A 16,388-nucleotide genomic window follows, 5' to 3' on the forward strand; every position below is an offset into this window, starting at 1 on the left:
CAGGAAAGCAGGTAGACAGGTAAGTGGGAATCACATTCTCCTCCGTATTATCCTTAAAGCCTAGCATCGTGCCTGAAAGAGAGCTAGCCGTCAAGCATTTGCTCAAGTGTTACAAAAAGAAAGAAGGAAGGAAACAGGAAGGGGAAGAAAATGAATTATGGAAGGCAAAGCTTTGGATGGGAAAAATACCTCACGAGAAATGAGAAGACTGACCTAAATTTTGGAAACAAATTCCTAGCAGGGGAAGTATTTTGTATGAGTTTTCTCGCAAATGGGTGTCATTTGTATGAATAGATAAAGAGAGTCTGCATGACTGTGCTGGTGCTTAAAAATGAGTTTCTGGAAGAGGAACAATCTTGTTTTTTGGATATCCCTATTGAGAGAAGTTAGGCCACTACTGGAATGTGATTGAAAATGCTTGATGGTAACTTGCTGCCTCTCTTGTTAAGCGTGAATATCCTCAGTCTTAGCTTCTAGGCCTCTCACTCAAGATAGGTCTCTGAAGAATTCATTGCCAAGAGAGCTATAAAGAAAATATTACCAGATAATCTCTCTTCACCATTTTGACAAAAAGTGTTCAGGATATGGAAAAAGAACTAGCAGCACCATCTACTTCTTTTTGTTGTTGTTGAGAAAGATTTGCCCTGAGCTAAGATCTATTGGCAATCTTCCTCTTTTTGCTTGAGGAAAATTTGCCCTGCGGTAGCATCTGTGCCAATCTTCCTCTGTTTTGTATATGGGTTGTAGCCACAGCATGGCTGCCGATGAGTGGTATAGGTCTGCCCCTGGAACCAAACCTGGGCGGCTGAAGCAGAGTGCACTGAACTTAACTACTAGGCCACGGGGCCAGCCCCCAGCACTGTCCACTTCTAAAATAACAGCTTATGCTGTAATCAAGGAGAACCAACAGTTAAAGAAAAAAATTGTGGAATCAGAAGGGAAATTTGAAAAGTTAAATGAAAATGAAGAGAACAACAAGTTTCAAAGGAGAGCAGGAAATATGGACTCTCCAGGCTGGTTTTCTTGTTCCCTGGGTATGGAATACAGGAGTGAAAGTGATATTTAATCTGTTCTATGAAAATAAAAATTTAAATAGAATAGACATTTTGAAATGTGGCATGAAAGAAGGAAATATGGTACAACTAAGAGTCTTGGACTGAGGGTAATATCTAAATTTTAGTTTAAGTTCTAATACTAACTAGCTGTGTGACCTTGAACAAGTCATTTAACTTCTCTAGGCCTCGGTTTTATCATGTGTCAAGTAAGGGAGTTGAGTTATGTGAACTTAAAAATATTATATCATTCTATGGTACTGATATTACAGGGATTACTTGTTTTCTAAAATATGTAGATAGGAAAATGTATTAGTCAGCGTCGTGTAACTGCCATAACAAACAACTCCAACATCAGTGCCTTAACAAAATAACAGTTTATTTCTCTCATGTTACAATCCAATGGCTGACAATGGTGGTAGTGGTGGGGTGTGTGTGTGGGAGGTGGATTTTGCCACACATAGTTATTCAGAGACTGTGTCCCTCTTCCACCACCTAGTACCTCAGAACCCTCCCCAAGATCTACATTGAGCCAGCAACCAAGGGAAGAGAGTGTGGAGGATTGTGCTGGAGATTGTTTTAGGGGCCAGGCCTGGGAAGTGGCTATATCACTTCCAGCCATGTCCCATTGGCCAGAACTTTGTCATGTGATCCCATCTAACTGCAAAGGAGTCTGGGAAATGTAATCTGGTTGTGTGCCTAGGAGTGAAAAAGGAAAATGATTTGGTAAACACACAGCAGTCTCTGCCACAGTTTAGCCTGGTCACCCAATATGGGGCTCAATGTTCCTCCCACACATAGAATATAGTCACTGTGTTCTCACGGGAGACAATCCAAGGTCCCATCCAGCTCAAAGTCCATGACCTCTGAATTATTCTCAGTCTCCCCTATCAGGTCCAACTGTGGCACTTTGTGGTCTGGTAACCTATGAACTAAAAAAGCTATATGCTGCCCCCCAAATGTAATGGTGAAGCAGGATCTGGATAACCAGAGAAAGGATAGGAATGGGAGACCCAGCAGTCACCCGGTCATAGTAGTTCTGGAATACCAATAAATAGAGCATATAAAGCCCACTCTATCAATTTTCTATTGCTGCATAACATATTACAGCAGACATAGCGACTTAAACAACACTCATTTATTGTCACAGTTCTGTAGGTCAGAAGTCGGGGAGGGCTCAACTGTGTCCTCTGCTCTGGGTCTCACGAGACTGAAATCAAGGTCCTGGCTGGGCTGGGCTCTCACCTGGAGGCTCTAGGGGGAGAATCCACTTCCATGCTCATTCAGGTTGTTGGCAGAATTCTTTTCTTTGGGGTTATAAGAATGAGGTCCCTGTTTCCTTGCTGGCTGTCAACTGGGGTCCATTCTCTGTTCTTGGAGGCTGCCTGCATTTCTTCTCACGCAGCCTGCTGCATTTTCAAAGCAGCAATGACATTTTGAGTCCTTCTCACATCTCTAATCTCTCTAACTTCCACTTCTACCATTAGCCAGACAACGCATTCTGGTTCTAAGGGCTCATTTGATTACATTGGGCCCACCTGGATGATCTTCCTATTTTATGGTCAACTGTACCATATAATATAACAGGAGTGATATGTCATATTCAAAGGCTCTGGGGATTGGGGTGGGACATCTTTGGGGGGACATTTTAGAAATTCTGCCTACCTCAATTACCTACCTTTGATTAGATCTTGATTCTGCTTTCTGGGAGAAACTCCCAGGTCTCGTGTCCACTGATCTCTGTAGTCCTTCATTGTATATAATCTTCTTTGGCCACATTTGAAGTGGGAGTTAGGGAGTATGCCCTCCTTGGGATCTCATAGCTTTTACAATCAACTTTCTGCTGATGTAAGCTTGATCCCAAAAGTTGTTTTCTAACTTGAGCCATTGATGGAGTTCTTAGTTCTGGCTTGTGTTTCTTTGTAAATACAATTCCCTCACAAACTTAGATTTCTGATCTATTTGCTTCCATTTGATTCCATGAGCCAATAACCACACCCCAAATCCTTTCCCAGTCATAATTCTCAAGATGTATTTCTTCGTTTTCTCAGCCCCATGCATTTCTCTTTCTCTAATTTAATGGTGGCTACACTGAGTTCATTTGAAACCACAGATGGAAGGGCCATATCCTTGATCTGGTCTTTGCCATAGGCTGAGTTGATTTGCTTTCAACCGAGAAATTTTATTGGTTCTTTTCCACTCCAAACTCTTTTCAGTCTTACTATTTGGGTTTAGATGCAGTCAGGTTTTCTAACCCTTCAATCCTTCAATCTAAACACTCTATATTCTATTTCCCTTCTGCTTCCAAATAGCCAATTCTTTCCTGAGTGCTTCTTTTTCTTGCAATACCTTGCCAAAGGCAGCCAATAAATGTTCACATACCCCAACACTCTGATTCTTTCCAGCCAGTTATCCTAGAGCTATGGGCTGCCCATGGGCTGCCTTTCAAGTTATCATGGGTAAGACTATACCAAATATTTTTTGTTTTATTCACAACATGGGTCACCATGTTTCTAGTCCCTGGGATCAATTTTCTTGTTTCATGTCACTTGACTGCTAGGCCAGTGCATCATATTTGGAAAACTTCTTATTGAAGCAACCCATTTCTGGTTCAAATGTATGCATTAGTCAGTGTGGGCTAACTGCTATAACAAATATTCCTGAATTTCAGCGGCTTACTACACTAACATTTTACTTCTTGCTCATGTCACAGTTGAATGCTGAGTGCCCATTGAAAGACCTAGCTTCCTCCTAGTGGTTCTACAATTTTCTTAGGCCTCAGGTCCTCAACTGAGTCCTCTGACTTTGGTGGGCAGAGAGGGGAATAGAGAGAGTGTGAAGTATTGTGCAGGGGAGGCTGTTTTTAGGAAACTAGATCTGGAAAGTCTACATTCCCCTGCAACTAGCTGCAAGAAAGACTGAAAAATGTAGTCTATCTATGGAAATCAGGTTGGTGAAAATTCAGCAGTCTCTATCACAGCAAAATGTATTAACTTAAAAAATCATAAGCCAGGAAGGTACAGGAAACTAGGATCAGGAATGGGGAAGGGGAGAAAGAGAGGAATTTTTTTCAGCCCCTGGGAGGTAGCCCACAGTACAATGACCCAAGGGCTGGGGACTTCTGGTTGCTTCTGGGAGGCACTAATATCCAAAGGGATCTAATTCAGGGATGGGGCAAGGTCGTGGCTCAGCTCCATAAAATGAGGAGGCATTTGGCTGCTGCTGAAGGTTTGGAAATGTGCTTTTATTTTCAAACTCAGGTATGTGACACTCTATAATTCAATGCTAGCACACCTGTGTGATGTTTAACAACATTAGGAACTGACAGCCAGTGATACACACCTCCAACGTCTTCCTCTCCATTTACTCTGCCAGGCTGTACATGGGGAGCAATACATAGGGCTTTGTGGCGGCCGGGAAGTGAAGGTCCTTTTAGGAGGTGACATCAACGATGACACAAACAACACATCACTCTGAAAATGAGGGTAGGCACCCAGAGTCCTAGGGCTAAGCAGCAATGTTAGACTTCAGAGGAATTTTGAGGGGAACTGTTATTTCAGATCAGTATCACTGTTGGAAATATAGGGCTTGTTTCTCTCCATTTCACTGCTGCTTTGGCAACAGTTCCAACTGCTTCAGATCCATCTTTGCTTTTCAGAAAGAAATATTGATAAGCATTTTTTCAGGAATGCCCTTAGAAATGTGGTTCTTCTTATGCTCCTTCTTTTCCTCAACCTCCCTTACTCACAGGGTAGTTTGGGTGAGGGCCTGGTCTGGAAGTATTCTTGCAGGCCTTTCTGTGGAGCACCTGGAGGTTCAGGAGGACACCGCATCTCCTCTCCCAGCCTTTGTCTCAACTGGAAACAAAGGTGGGAACCCTGTGGCCAAGAGGACAATGGGCCAGCTCAGCCTGGTCCTTCTTTAAGGAAGACTGAGACTGAACATTGCCAGCCTAGAGTCCTGTCCCACAGCCACTCTCTAAGGAGCTCTATTTGCATCCTATCTTTGGCTCTGAGGCCTAAGGCTTCTTAAGTGGGCCCGATTCCCCTGGAAGGGGAAGGGGCAGGGTAAACATCCATCCATGCCCCCAAAGTCCATCTGCCTTGATCTGCACCTCTTTACCTTAATGGCACATCCTTTGTCAACCCTGGCTTGGTCTTCTCTCACAGTGGTTTTCTAGCCACTGTAAAGGATGGCCCCCTTAAATCAACATGTTGTTTTAAAGTGGGGCCTGATCTAGGTGGGTCTTCTGAAAGGAGTGTTCACATCAAGCTTAGTCCTTGAGCTTGGAAATGGAGTTGCTAGTCGGGTCTCATTTCTGCTCTCAGAATAAGACTGAAAAATATTAGAATAAGTTAAGGCTAGTAAAGATGTTATTTTTCTCATTAAGATGGTGGTGGTGATGGTGCTGGTATTAGGAAGTATGCAAAGTGTCAGCTGTCCCCAGGCTGCTCTCCGCCATCTTGAATGCTCACTTGTTCTTTTGTCAAACATTTAACGAAACCCTTCCAAGCATTAGCCACCATGCTAGGCACTTACCCAGAGAATGGGTAAGACATGGTTCTTGTCTTTGAGGAAAAATGCTCCGGGAGATGGATATATAAATAAATTATTGTGATACACTGTCATGATGGTCAATAAAGAAAATGTTTAAAAAGTGCCAGAAAGCACAGAGGAGGCATGACCTATTACGACGGGAATGGTGGGGAGGTGCTGTCCCACAGCTGCTCTCTTGGGAGCTCCATTTGCATCCTGTCTGGCTCTGAGGGCCTAAACTCCTTCAGTGGGTCCAGTCCAGAACTATACACAATTAATTTTACTATTAAAACTCTTTTCCTATCTCTTTCCTATGAATTCGAGCATCCTATCCACGACTCTGACATGATGAACTCATACACCTCATACATCTCTTAAGAAAAAATTTTTTACATCCAAGCCTATAGGAAGGGGATGATTTTTGCACTTGGTCCTGAAGATTGCCCAGAAGCAAAGAGAATGGCAGAAGAAAAACTAGTGAATGGAGGAACAGAGCTGTGAGAAAAAGCAGTTTAGTCTGGGAATCAGAAACGGATTGGAGTGGCTGAGGGGCCGCTTGGGGGAGTGGGACCGGAATGTCAGGCGTCCAGTTGGGAGACCATTGGAAGAGGAAATTTCATGGAGGGGGGAAGAGCACAGCCCCCGGAGCCAGCCTGCCTGGGTTTGAGTTCCAGCCCCACGATCTACTAGCTTGGTGTCCTCAGCAGGTTACCTGTGGTTCATGTGCTTCAGTTTTCTAATTTGAAAGTGGGATGAGTCATATCCACGTCATAGTTTTCTTTGTCTTGAAGATTAAATGAATTAATACCTAGATAATACCTGGAACAGTGTTTGGCTCATAGTACGTTCTATATGAGTGGTAGCAACAAAACAAAAGAGAAACAACCACAATAAAACCCTCACGGAAACCAACATCGCCCCAAACTGGTTAGGGATGAATGAAGGCAGTGGCCGTAAAGGTGGAGCGAGAAGTCAAACTGGAGGTGGGATGTGTTCCCTCAGTGTTATGCTCAACTATTGGGAATGCTCTGAAACATACTTGGGCTGGAAATCCCGTTTGAACTGAAGCACTAATATGAACTGCACACTTGCACACACGGAAGCTGAAAGCACACCGTGTCTCCTCCTTCCTCTGAGAGGTGGGTTAACTGCTCTCAACGGAAAAGAACAAGTGGGAACAGACTGTGCTGTACAGCAGCTTAGAAGTAGCACTTGAAATGGAGACCAGTAATTTTGCCATTGAAGCCATGAGTTTTCTGTGTTTTTCGAACATCTAAAATCCATGTGGAGAGCTCATTGAACAAGTGCTGGTGACTGCCCCACACCTAGTGAAAACCTGTGGGTTGGCTTTATCCAGAACACACACCCAGAGCACACGTTTGGAGGGTTGTTGGCTTCATGCACATGCACGCTGTGTGTATGTGTGTGTTGTGTGTGTGTACAGATGCATATATATTAATTCCATCTTCCCATTTCGTTTCAAGCACTGAGCTAAATTCAGCCTGAATATTTTTCTGAGACACCTTTTCTACTTCTGTAAAGAGAAACTCTGATTCCAAAGGGGAAAAGGGAAGGCTGAAGGAGTCTGTGAGAATGAGATGGGAAATGGGAAGATATTCACGTCACGACTCCAAATTCCAGGTCTGGTCCTCAGGGTCAGAGTTAGCCTTTAGGCACAATTCTTCCTGATTACCAACTGCAGAGAGGAAAAAGGGGAGAGTGAGCTTCTTACTGTCCCCCACAGTGAAGGTGCTCTATTTCTCCTGGCCATCTGAGCTAGCGGCAGGCGACCTTCTCTTCCATCAGTTTTTTGGTGAAGGTAACTTCTTCGTCCATCGAAACTTTCCCAGTTTTGTTGATCTTCTCAGAACATCAGTTACGTGTATGAATAGCTGCCACTGGGATGCTGAGCATGAAAGAACCCTTCCTTATTCCCTGAAGGGCTGGTGGCAGCGTACCCACACCCGGGCCTGACACACTATGCTTGGGGAAAGCGTTGTCGCTGTATGCTGGAGCAGGGCACTGGTTGGGTATCAGGTTTCCTACTGCTCTGTAGGCTGCTCGTGCTGGAGTCCTGAGCCCCACCAGGAGTCCCTCTGGGCTGCTGAACAAGTGGATCTCCCAAGGGGCCCATCAGCCTGCTCTACGCATGAGTTATAGGAATTGTAGAGCCCCAGCACAACAGTCAAGACCAGCATTGCTGCGGCCATCATCCAGATGACTTGCCAGTGCTGACACAGTTTGGGAAACATGACTTGTAAGAAATGAACCAAATCTTCAAGTTTGCTGTCAAATGAAAAAAGAGGTATAGGTTTCAGTATATAGCGTACACATACGATGCCCAGACACATCCTTCTCCATCTGGGAATACCTCCCATGCTGTCTAGAGCAATGGTTCTCACACTCAGCTGTGCATAGATTCGCTTGGCAGCAATTATTTAAAATACCCCAGGCCTACGGAATAAGACTCTCCAAATTTTAAACAAGGAATCAATAGTTTAAAATTTTACCCAGGGGACTGTGACACCACAAGTCCATAGCTTTGACATTGGGAGCAACTGGGCTAGAACACTCTATTTACTTGTTTGCTCATTCTTTCATTCACATATGCCCTCATCTATTCATGGGATGGTCGTTGATACCTGAACTCTCCCAAGCCCCAGGACACAAGGTTGGCTGACCCCTACTCCCAGGCATCCAGACAGGACCAGCATCTTTTCTGCTCTTGGTGTTGGTGATCAGTTCCAAGTTCTAATCTGTCCCCTGCCTCCATGCTCAGATGCATAAGTTGTTGTTCTCGGTTCCATATCTGACTCTGTCCAGAGTCAGGACTGTGCTAAATCCTAGAAGACTCTTGATGTCCAGTGTTAAATGACAAGGAATCAGATCAACCTCAAGAGCTCACTTCAAACCATCCCAGGGGCAACCAGAGGACTAGTAGCCTCCTGCAACCTCTGCGTGGCTTATTCAACTCCACTAATCTTCACTCCCTAATTTTTACCTCCTCCTCTTTCTCTCCCCTCTCCACTGTCTCTTTATTCTCTCTTCCCTCCTTCCCTTTCATCTTCCCCTCCTCCATTTTCTGCTGCTTCATTCCCCTTTTTCCTCTTCCTTTCTTCCCAACTGCCTTTCAACTTTTTCACTCTCTTTGTGGCCTAGTGAAGAGACATTTGGCCAGATGGCCCACTTTGAAGAATCCATTCTTAGAGCTTTCTGGAGAAGCCCTGGAAATGTTCATTAAGCTGGTATTTCTTCATGTTTCTAATCGCAGGTCTGTTTTTTTAAACATAATGTAAAAAATGAGAATACTGAGGATCACCAATTGGAGGAGGTGAGGAAAGTGACAGGGGCTCTGAGATCTTGAGGCTCACATAGATACTGAAATATGGAGGCCATTTGCTGAGAAGTAGAGAGCATTAATTCAGAGTTAGTAGAAAAAAGATGCCTTACAGTGGATAGAAAGACTCAAAAAATACCCTCTTTGGAAAGGGCAGATGCTCAGAGTGCTGCCTCAGATGCTAAGGCACTGATTGTTTCTTTTCCATGTGGGAACCCTCTGATGGTCAATTCAGGGACAATTAAGCAGAGCAAAACAGTGAGCACATTAGCTGAGGTGAAAATCATCAGCTATTTTCACAACTATTGGGAAGGGACAGCTTGGAAATGGAAGCTTATTTTCTTTCAGCCCTATTTAGATTCTTAGTTTCTATTTAGATATAATCGGATGCTAAAATGCAGTCTTTCCTTTGGACTGCATTTCCATGCTCCCAAATCAAGCTGCCAGAGTGGGAGAATCCTACTCTAACCTGACTCTTAAGTGGGCTGCAAAGAAGGTCAAGATCTGGCTCTGTGACCCTTAGCTGGTCACCCATCTTCAGCCTATAAAAGAGATTACAAATAGAATTCGATTAGAAATAGAATTCCTTTGGAAATCCATTTTTGATTGTTCTGAGTTCTACCCACTCCTCCATAGGGAGGGATGCGGTTGCTTCCCCCTCACCTGGGCCTAGAGAGGGGCTTCAGAGATGCTGCTTTGAGAGTTCGATATGTTGCAGTTTGGGGGACACAGTGGACTGGTGTGTCCAGTCAGAGAAATCTGAAGAGCAAGAATCTTGCTAAAGTGCTTGATCTGAATAGGGGGCCATGATAGGGAAAACCGCCCTCCTACCAATAGCAGGCCAAAGGTACACATTCCACCTTAACTGGATGTAGCCAGGTGAAGGAGCACTGGCATGGGGTGTCATAGATCCTGCTCAGAAATGTTATCTAGATGCTGAACAACAAACGTATTCTTACAGCTGCCCAAGGACTGAGAGAGGGATTTTAAGTGGCCATTTGAAGAGATACACTTGACCTCATAAAGGGACCTACAGCTGAGAGATGCTCAGGAATGGTGTGAATGTGTGTGTACGCTGAGGGGTGGGAGAAGTAGTTTTCTTTGAAGGTCTCATAAAGCAACACACTAAAGAAAGTCAGCTTTAAACCCCTGCCAAGGCCTGGAGCCTGCTCACAATAATATCAGTCAAGTAATACCTTCCCTACCCCCTTAATCTCGATTCCCTTTCCCAGCATTTGCCCCAGAGAGGTCAGACACCACATTAGCAAAGCTGGGGTGGAGACAGGAGTGCAAGAGGAACAGAGATAAAGAAGCCACGCTCCCCGTCCCCACTACAGGCTTCCTTCCCGAGGCAGACTGGAGCTGGAGGAGGAGAGAAGCTTCAGCTTGATAAAATGTTCAGGCTTTTGACTATTTCAGGGAACTGATCCTTTCAATTACTGAAAAGAAGTATTCTTGGAACTTAAACTTGACCAGAGGATTTCTTTTTTCTGAAAGTTATTGGAAAAGTACAAGAATCTGCCTATATCATCTTGACCCCATAAAGCAGGTTTCAATGGGCAGAAGAGACAGAAGTTTCCTGCTGCACACCTTGTGAGTCTCACTTGTTCAGTGTATTACATAAATGTCAGAAGACTGTGTTCCCTATTTTAATATGGTTAAGATATTGGGTCAATTTACCCAAAATTCATTTAAGTTGATCCTCCAGAAAGTAATATTTATAATAGATTACATTGTTATCCATTATTATAACAGAGGAGAAATTCAGACAAAAAGACTAGTGTTTGATGTTGAATCTCTTAAATAAGGAGTCAGCTGTTGGAGTTAGCCCAGTGTTCTTAAAAAGCACTAAGTAGGACGTGGAACTTTTAATAATTTCAAACCTTGCTTGTCAATGAGATGCCAAAATTTCATGGGGGGTATTGTGTTTGAGCTCAGGTCCCTGCAGGCAACTGTGTGTCTCAGGGACTCAGCGACGAGTGAGGACTACCTGGCATTGAAGACCACAGCTCTCAGGGCCACTCTGGCTTGGGTGATAGGAGAGGAAGAGACCCTTTAGCTGTGAGGGGGCAGTTTATATGACAGCAGCCTTAGTCGTTATGGAGAAGATGACACCACACTGCTGGGCCTACATCCTGTGCTGAAGGACAAGGACCCTTCTGAGGGCCGTGCTGATGCCTGGTGTCCCTCACCTGAGGAATGGGCATGTTCTCAAGACCAAAAAGTAAATCTGAGAGGGAGCAAAGTTTGGAAGAGAGATCGAGGCCTCTCAGGATCAGCAGGACCAAGAGGACACTCTCGGACAATGGATGGGAAGAGAGGCCATTGCTATGTGTTGCTCATCAGCAGCTGGACAGAGAGGGACCCAGACACAGCCTTACTTCCCCTGGGGTTTCATGAAATGGGAGGGAGCCGCCCATCGACTGAGATCAAATTAGCTAGATAAGGATTCCAGCCCTGTGTTTTGTAAACCAGACTGTTTATATCCCATGTACTCTCTCTGTTTAGTTCTCTTTTGTTCTTTCTTGGTGTTTGGAAGTGTTAGGAGTTCCAGCCTGTCTTAGCTGTATTGATGGGAGCCAAAGGAAGGGCTGTTGTCCAGGCCTGGGCTTGACTGCATTAAAGGGGAGGAAGGCAGTGTGGTGGTCTACAAAACAAGAGCAGAGGACCCCCGAGAGAGAGAAGACACAGGGTCTGGTGCTTGGAGTAGAGATTGTGCTTTCATTGTTAAAACTGGGGGGTTCTTTTCATTAGGGGAGGTGGTGCTTCCTAGCACAGGTTTGTTTTCAACAGAGAAGCATTTTCTCCAGCTCTCCCAGACTGCTCTTCCCTTGAACATTGGGAATGGCTCATGCAGGCTGAGGCCACTCACTCTGGTTGAATCTTCCACCAACTGGGCTCTCTTGGTTGTTCTTATGTGCTTTGAAACGCATCTATCTCACTTATAACCTTCATTTAATTACCTTACTCATTGCATGAATGTGATTTCCAGACTCTGCCAGCAATGAGACATAGACATATACCCTGTCTCAAGTTTAGCAGCTGATTAGATAATTAATCATTTTGGCTGGAGCCACCCTGGACCCAAGACAGCCTGGTTGTCTATAAACAAAGATTTTGGTGAAGCATTCCATTTGCTGTAACCACATTTTTAAAAATCAAAATTCAAGACTTCCGGTCTGAATTTACTAATAGAGACAATAGAGAAGAATATATGAAATTGGGGGCTATCGTTAAAATCCAGGACACTGATGTGGTCACTATATCCATAGGGCACAGGAAGGACAAGGTGCAGGATCTATACTATCTTTATCCACATGTTATATATTTTTTTCCTGATTTAGGAAAAAATACACTTGAAATATAAAATTCATTTAAAAAAAAAAAAAAACCCAAGTATTTCCAATGCAAAGTGAAAACACTATCCAGATGACCAAGCTTGTCTGATCAGCATGAAAGGGACCTGTTGGAGACTCACCTTTGTCACTAAGCTGAGTTTGTTCCTTCCCCCATGTGATCTCTCTGCCCCTGTTGTTGTAAGGACCCCCCTCTAGGGCTTTGGGCCAAGTCCCTTGACCTTGGCTCTTTCATGGGGATGGCTAGGAAAGGAGCTAACTGTGGCTGGGCTAGGAGGGACTCCAGTCAGATTTCCTCACAGTTTCTCAGCTCCTGGGAGCTCCTTACTGCTGCTGGCCCTGCCCTTGACCACCTCTGACCCCCTCAGCTCTTGCAAATGTCCCCTTGTTAACTATTTTGGCTCCGTGGTGTTTCCTCTGCCTCCTCCCCCAACGTGGGTGTCCTCTTGGTTTCTGTTGGCTGCTCATATGGGCCCCAGGCCCACTGCTGCCCTGGACAGACGCCTCCAGGGATGTTGTGCAATGAAATCAGTTGTGACCCATTTCAGCAATGGCAAGGGCTCCAACCTGCTTCTCTGCTCCTTTTCCTCTTCCTCAGTTTCTTCTGCCTCTTCAGGTTCCTCAGGACTCTCATTCTTCTGTTCTTCCTCCTCCTCCTTCAGGTCCTGAAGCTCTTTGGTCTTCTTTAGACCTTCCTGGTATCTGGAAGGCAAAAAGGAACAACTGAGTCTGGGAAGGCCAGGCTCAGAGCATCCTTTCCTGAGTTCCTAGAGGTGGGGACCTGAGCACTTCCAATAACTATGCACTTCCTGTGGTTCCACACAACAGGAAAAAGCTGGGAAGCTCCCTGAATCCCAAGGTGGCTTGTGTCAGTACAATTTCCCCTCACTCCCCAGTCATCTTTCCTGTTTATGTGAAAGTGTGACAAAACTGACAGGGAAAAAACATGGGTGCAGAGTCTCCTGACTGGGTTCTTCTGCTACAAAACATTCAGTCGAGATAAGACTGCACTGTTCTCTGTGTAACCTTGGCTCTTCAGCTCCTCTCCTGTAAAGAGCAGAGGGTGGCACCCGTCTCACAAAGTGTTGGAACATTTTGAGAAAATGCCAGGCATACAGCTTGACCTAGGAAGGTGACACTCGTCACATAGGCTTGTGGGGACATTTTACAGAAGTGACAGGCACACAGCTTGGCCTAGAGAGGTACTCAGTAAATGTTTACAAAGCCAGTGGAGGCATTTATCCCCACGCATTCTGAGCAGAGAGGACAGTTGTGGGTGAAGAGACAGGCTTTCCAAGAGAAACCCTTCTGATTTCCTTCTCCCAGGATCAATATTACACTGAATGGACTGTTTTTGCTTGCCCTACAGCTGAGCATTTAAGGTCAGTGCGGTTTGGCTGGGGCAACGCCACCAACGTGTACGTGACTGCCACGCAGAAGCCCACAGGGGCCATGTCAGTGGGAAGCTGCGTCTCCCTCAGGGGCTGCGGGGAGAGGAGGAGCATGAGCCTGGTCAGAGGTCATTCTCTACCTGGCTGGGCTTGGGCCCTGCTCAGTACTCTGTCCCGTCAGTGACTGAAACAGGCCAGAGGTGCCACTGAAGCTCAATGAGAGAAGGGGACAGCTGGAAGGTGAGGGGACTCCAGTTTAGAGGAATAAGGGATGCCTGGGGCAGTTCTAGGAAGCGGAGTTGTAGCTGCTCCTGGGCACTGCTGGCAGCAACATGACTGCTCCAAGCATGAACACGTGTCAGGAAGCCTCAGACACCACCAAGACGAACCCACCCAGGGCCCCTGATTTCCAGACCATTCTGGGCAGTGGTGTTTTGGTGGCTTTCTGCCTAAAAAGAGGGCAGTCTAGTTATTGTCTAACCACACCCTCTCACCCTGCTTCCTCCTGTCCTTCCTGTGGAACAGTACTGCTCTTTCCTATGCAGGTCTTTACTGAGGCAAGGAGGTCCTGGGGCCACTGGTTGCTTCCCTAAATCCTCTAAGAGACAGGAAAGGCCTGTGGGAAGGTATCTGAGACCCGCCAGGTGACCTCAGGGTGGCCGAGGTCTGACTCACCCCTTATTGTACGCTTCTTCCTCCATCCTGGCCTTGGCCTCCGGGCTAATCTCCTCCAGGCAGCTCGGAGTTGGCATGGGAGCGGAGGCTTCACAATCTGGTTCCCCATTTGTCTTCCCACTAGTGAGAGGAGGGAGTACAGGGCGTCCTTTCAGGGAAAGATTGGGTGTCTGAAAACCAAACCATGTCTTTGACCCCTTCCCGTTCAGAAGTGAAGAAACTCATTCTGGATTGAATTCATTTCAATCCTTCTACCTTGAGACAAGATTTTATAAAGGCCCTAGTCCGTGAATCCTCCCTAGACCCCCAAACATCAGAAGCTGCATCAGCTCCCCTTTTCCTCATGCTCCCAAATCCACCTTTATTCTTACTCTAGGAGAAGCTGTGAGTGGACAGACAGCTATCGGGAGCTCCACAGTGCTAAGATGAGGAAGATGGAGGTGGACCAAAATACTCAGGGTCGTTCCACACCTTTACTCTATCCTTTGCTTCAGTATTTAAATATCTATTGAGCACTGACTAAGTCACAGGCACCTTGTAATATGCTGGGGATACATCAGAAAATAAAGGAAACAGTCTTTGCCGACATGGAGCTTAGCAGGAGAGAAAGCCCCCAAAAACAAAAGAAAAAATATGTAATTAATTACAAATTGTGATAACTTTTAGGAAAGAAACAAACTCTGTGCAGTGACAGAAAATAACGAAGAGAGAATTTGCGTAGATTAAGTGGTGAGAAAAGGCCTCTCAGGCTGTGTAACTGAAGCACAGATCTGAAAGATAAGAAGTCAGCCACATCTACAGCAGAGGGAAAGCAGAAGATGCAAGATGTAGAAGAAGACAAGAAGAAGACAAAAGACATGGAGATATTTGAGGAACTGAAAAGAGGAAATGTGGCAGGAGTTCAAATTTTGGATGCCTATGAGGTATCCAGGTAGAGATGTCAAGTAGGTAGTTGGATATACCAAAGTGAGTTCGAGAAGAGCTCTGGGCTGGAGATATTCATTTGGCATCATCAGAATGTAGATGATATGTAAAGCCAGGGGAATGGATAAGATTGCCTAGGGAGATAGTATGAGGAAGGATGAGAAGAGGACCCAGGACCAAGCCATGGGCATCTCTGCCCTTAGCTCAGGTGGAGAAGGAGGAGCCTACAGAGGAGACTGAGAAGTAGCAGCCAGAGAGGTAGGAGGAAAACTAGGAGAGCATGGAGTCCTGGGAGCCAAGAGAGGAGAGTGTGTCAAGGAGGGAGAGTTAAGTGTCACAAACACTTCTGAGAGTTCGTGTCGGATGAGTACAGAAAAGGTGACTGTTAGACTTGATAATATGGTGGTCAAGAGGAGCTTTGATGAAATGGTGGGAGCCAAAGACAGACTGGATGGGCTTAGTAAAGAATGGGGCGTGAGAAAGGAAGACGTAGATACAGTAATTTGACTCGAAAGGGGAGTAGAAGTGTATGCTGGGGGAATGTACAGCTGAAGAAGTGGGTCAAGGAATGAAAGCACATTTGAACGTGGACAGAAATGATAAAAATAGAGGGGACGAGCGAAAGGGGGTGATCACAGGAACAAATTCCTGGAAAAGGGAAGTAGGAACAGACCTTAGAAAGATGGAGAAACTTCCCCTCGGTTATAACGAAGGGAGGAAGGAGGTGCAGATGGTAGGTTGTAGGTTGGGGATCTGGTGAAGGAAGATGAGAGGGCTCTTATCTGATAGCTTAAATTTTCTCTGTCAAGGGGAAGACAAGGTCATCTGCTGAGAGTGACAGGGAGAGAGGCCCAGGAAGTTTTGAGGAGAGAGGAGAAGGCCTAAAGAGTCATGTGAGAGAAGGGGACAATGAACAGGCTAGAAAGTCATAGTAGGATGCTGGGCAGAGCTGGGGGCCCATTGAAGGTGTGGGGTCACGAGTTTAAAGGAAGTATCCTGATGGCCATGCCTTCCCTATAGATTCTGCAGCCCACCTAGGTGTCCGGAATCCCGATGTGAGGAATTTCAAGGAGGAGCCCTCGAAGGAGGCACAATGGCGAGCAGAACTTTTCAGCCA

General features: G+C 45.5%; 1 protein-coding gene across 4 annotated transcripts in view; it reads right to left on the minus strand.

The window, feature by feature from the left end:
- Window positions 1-6,262: 6,262 nt before the first annotated feature.
- The window catches only part of IRAG1 (inositol 1,4,5-triphosphate receptor associated 1), a 115,576-nt gene continuing 105,450 nt past the window's right edge, over window positions 6,263-16,388 (minus strand). For all 4 annotated transcript variants that reach the window (XM_058544685.1, XM_058544683.1, XM_058544682.1 and 1 more), the window contains 3 exons: window positions 14,348-14,467; window positions 12,849-12,983; window positions 6,263-7,874 (listed from right to left, as the gene is read on the minus strand). In XM_058544685.1, the coding sequence (XP_058400668.1) occupies window positions 7,631-7,874; window positions 12,849-12,983; window positions 14,348-14,467 (499 nt within the window). In that variant the 3' untranslated portion in view covers window positions 6,263-7,630. The remainder of the gene's footprint in view (window positions 7,875-12,848; window positions 12,984-14,347; window positions 14,468-16,388) is intronic.

This window comes from Diceros bicornis, chromosome 7 (assembly GCF_020826845.1).
Source record: "Diceros bicornis minor isolate mBicDic1 chromosome 7, mDicBic1.mat.cur, whole genome shotgun sequence".
Classification (NCBI taxonomy): domain Eukaryota; kingdom Metazoa; phylum Chordata; class Mammalia; order Perissodactyla; family Rhinocerotidae; genus Diceros; species Diceros bicornis.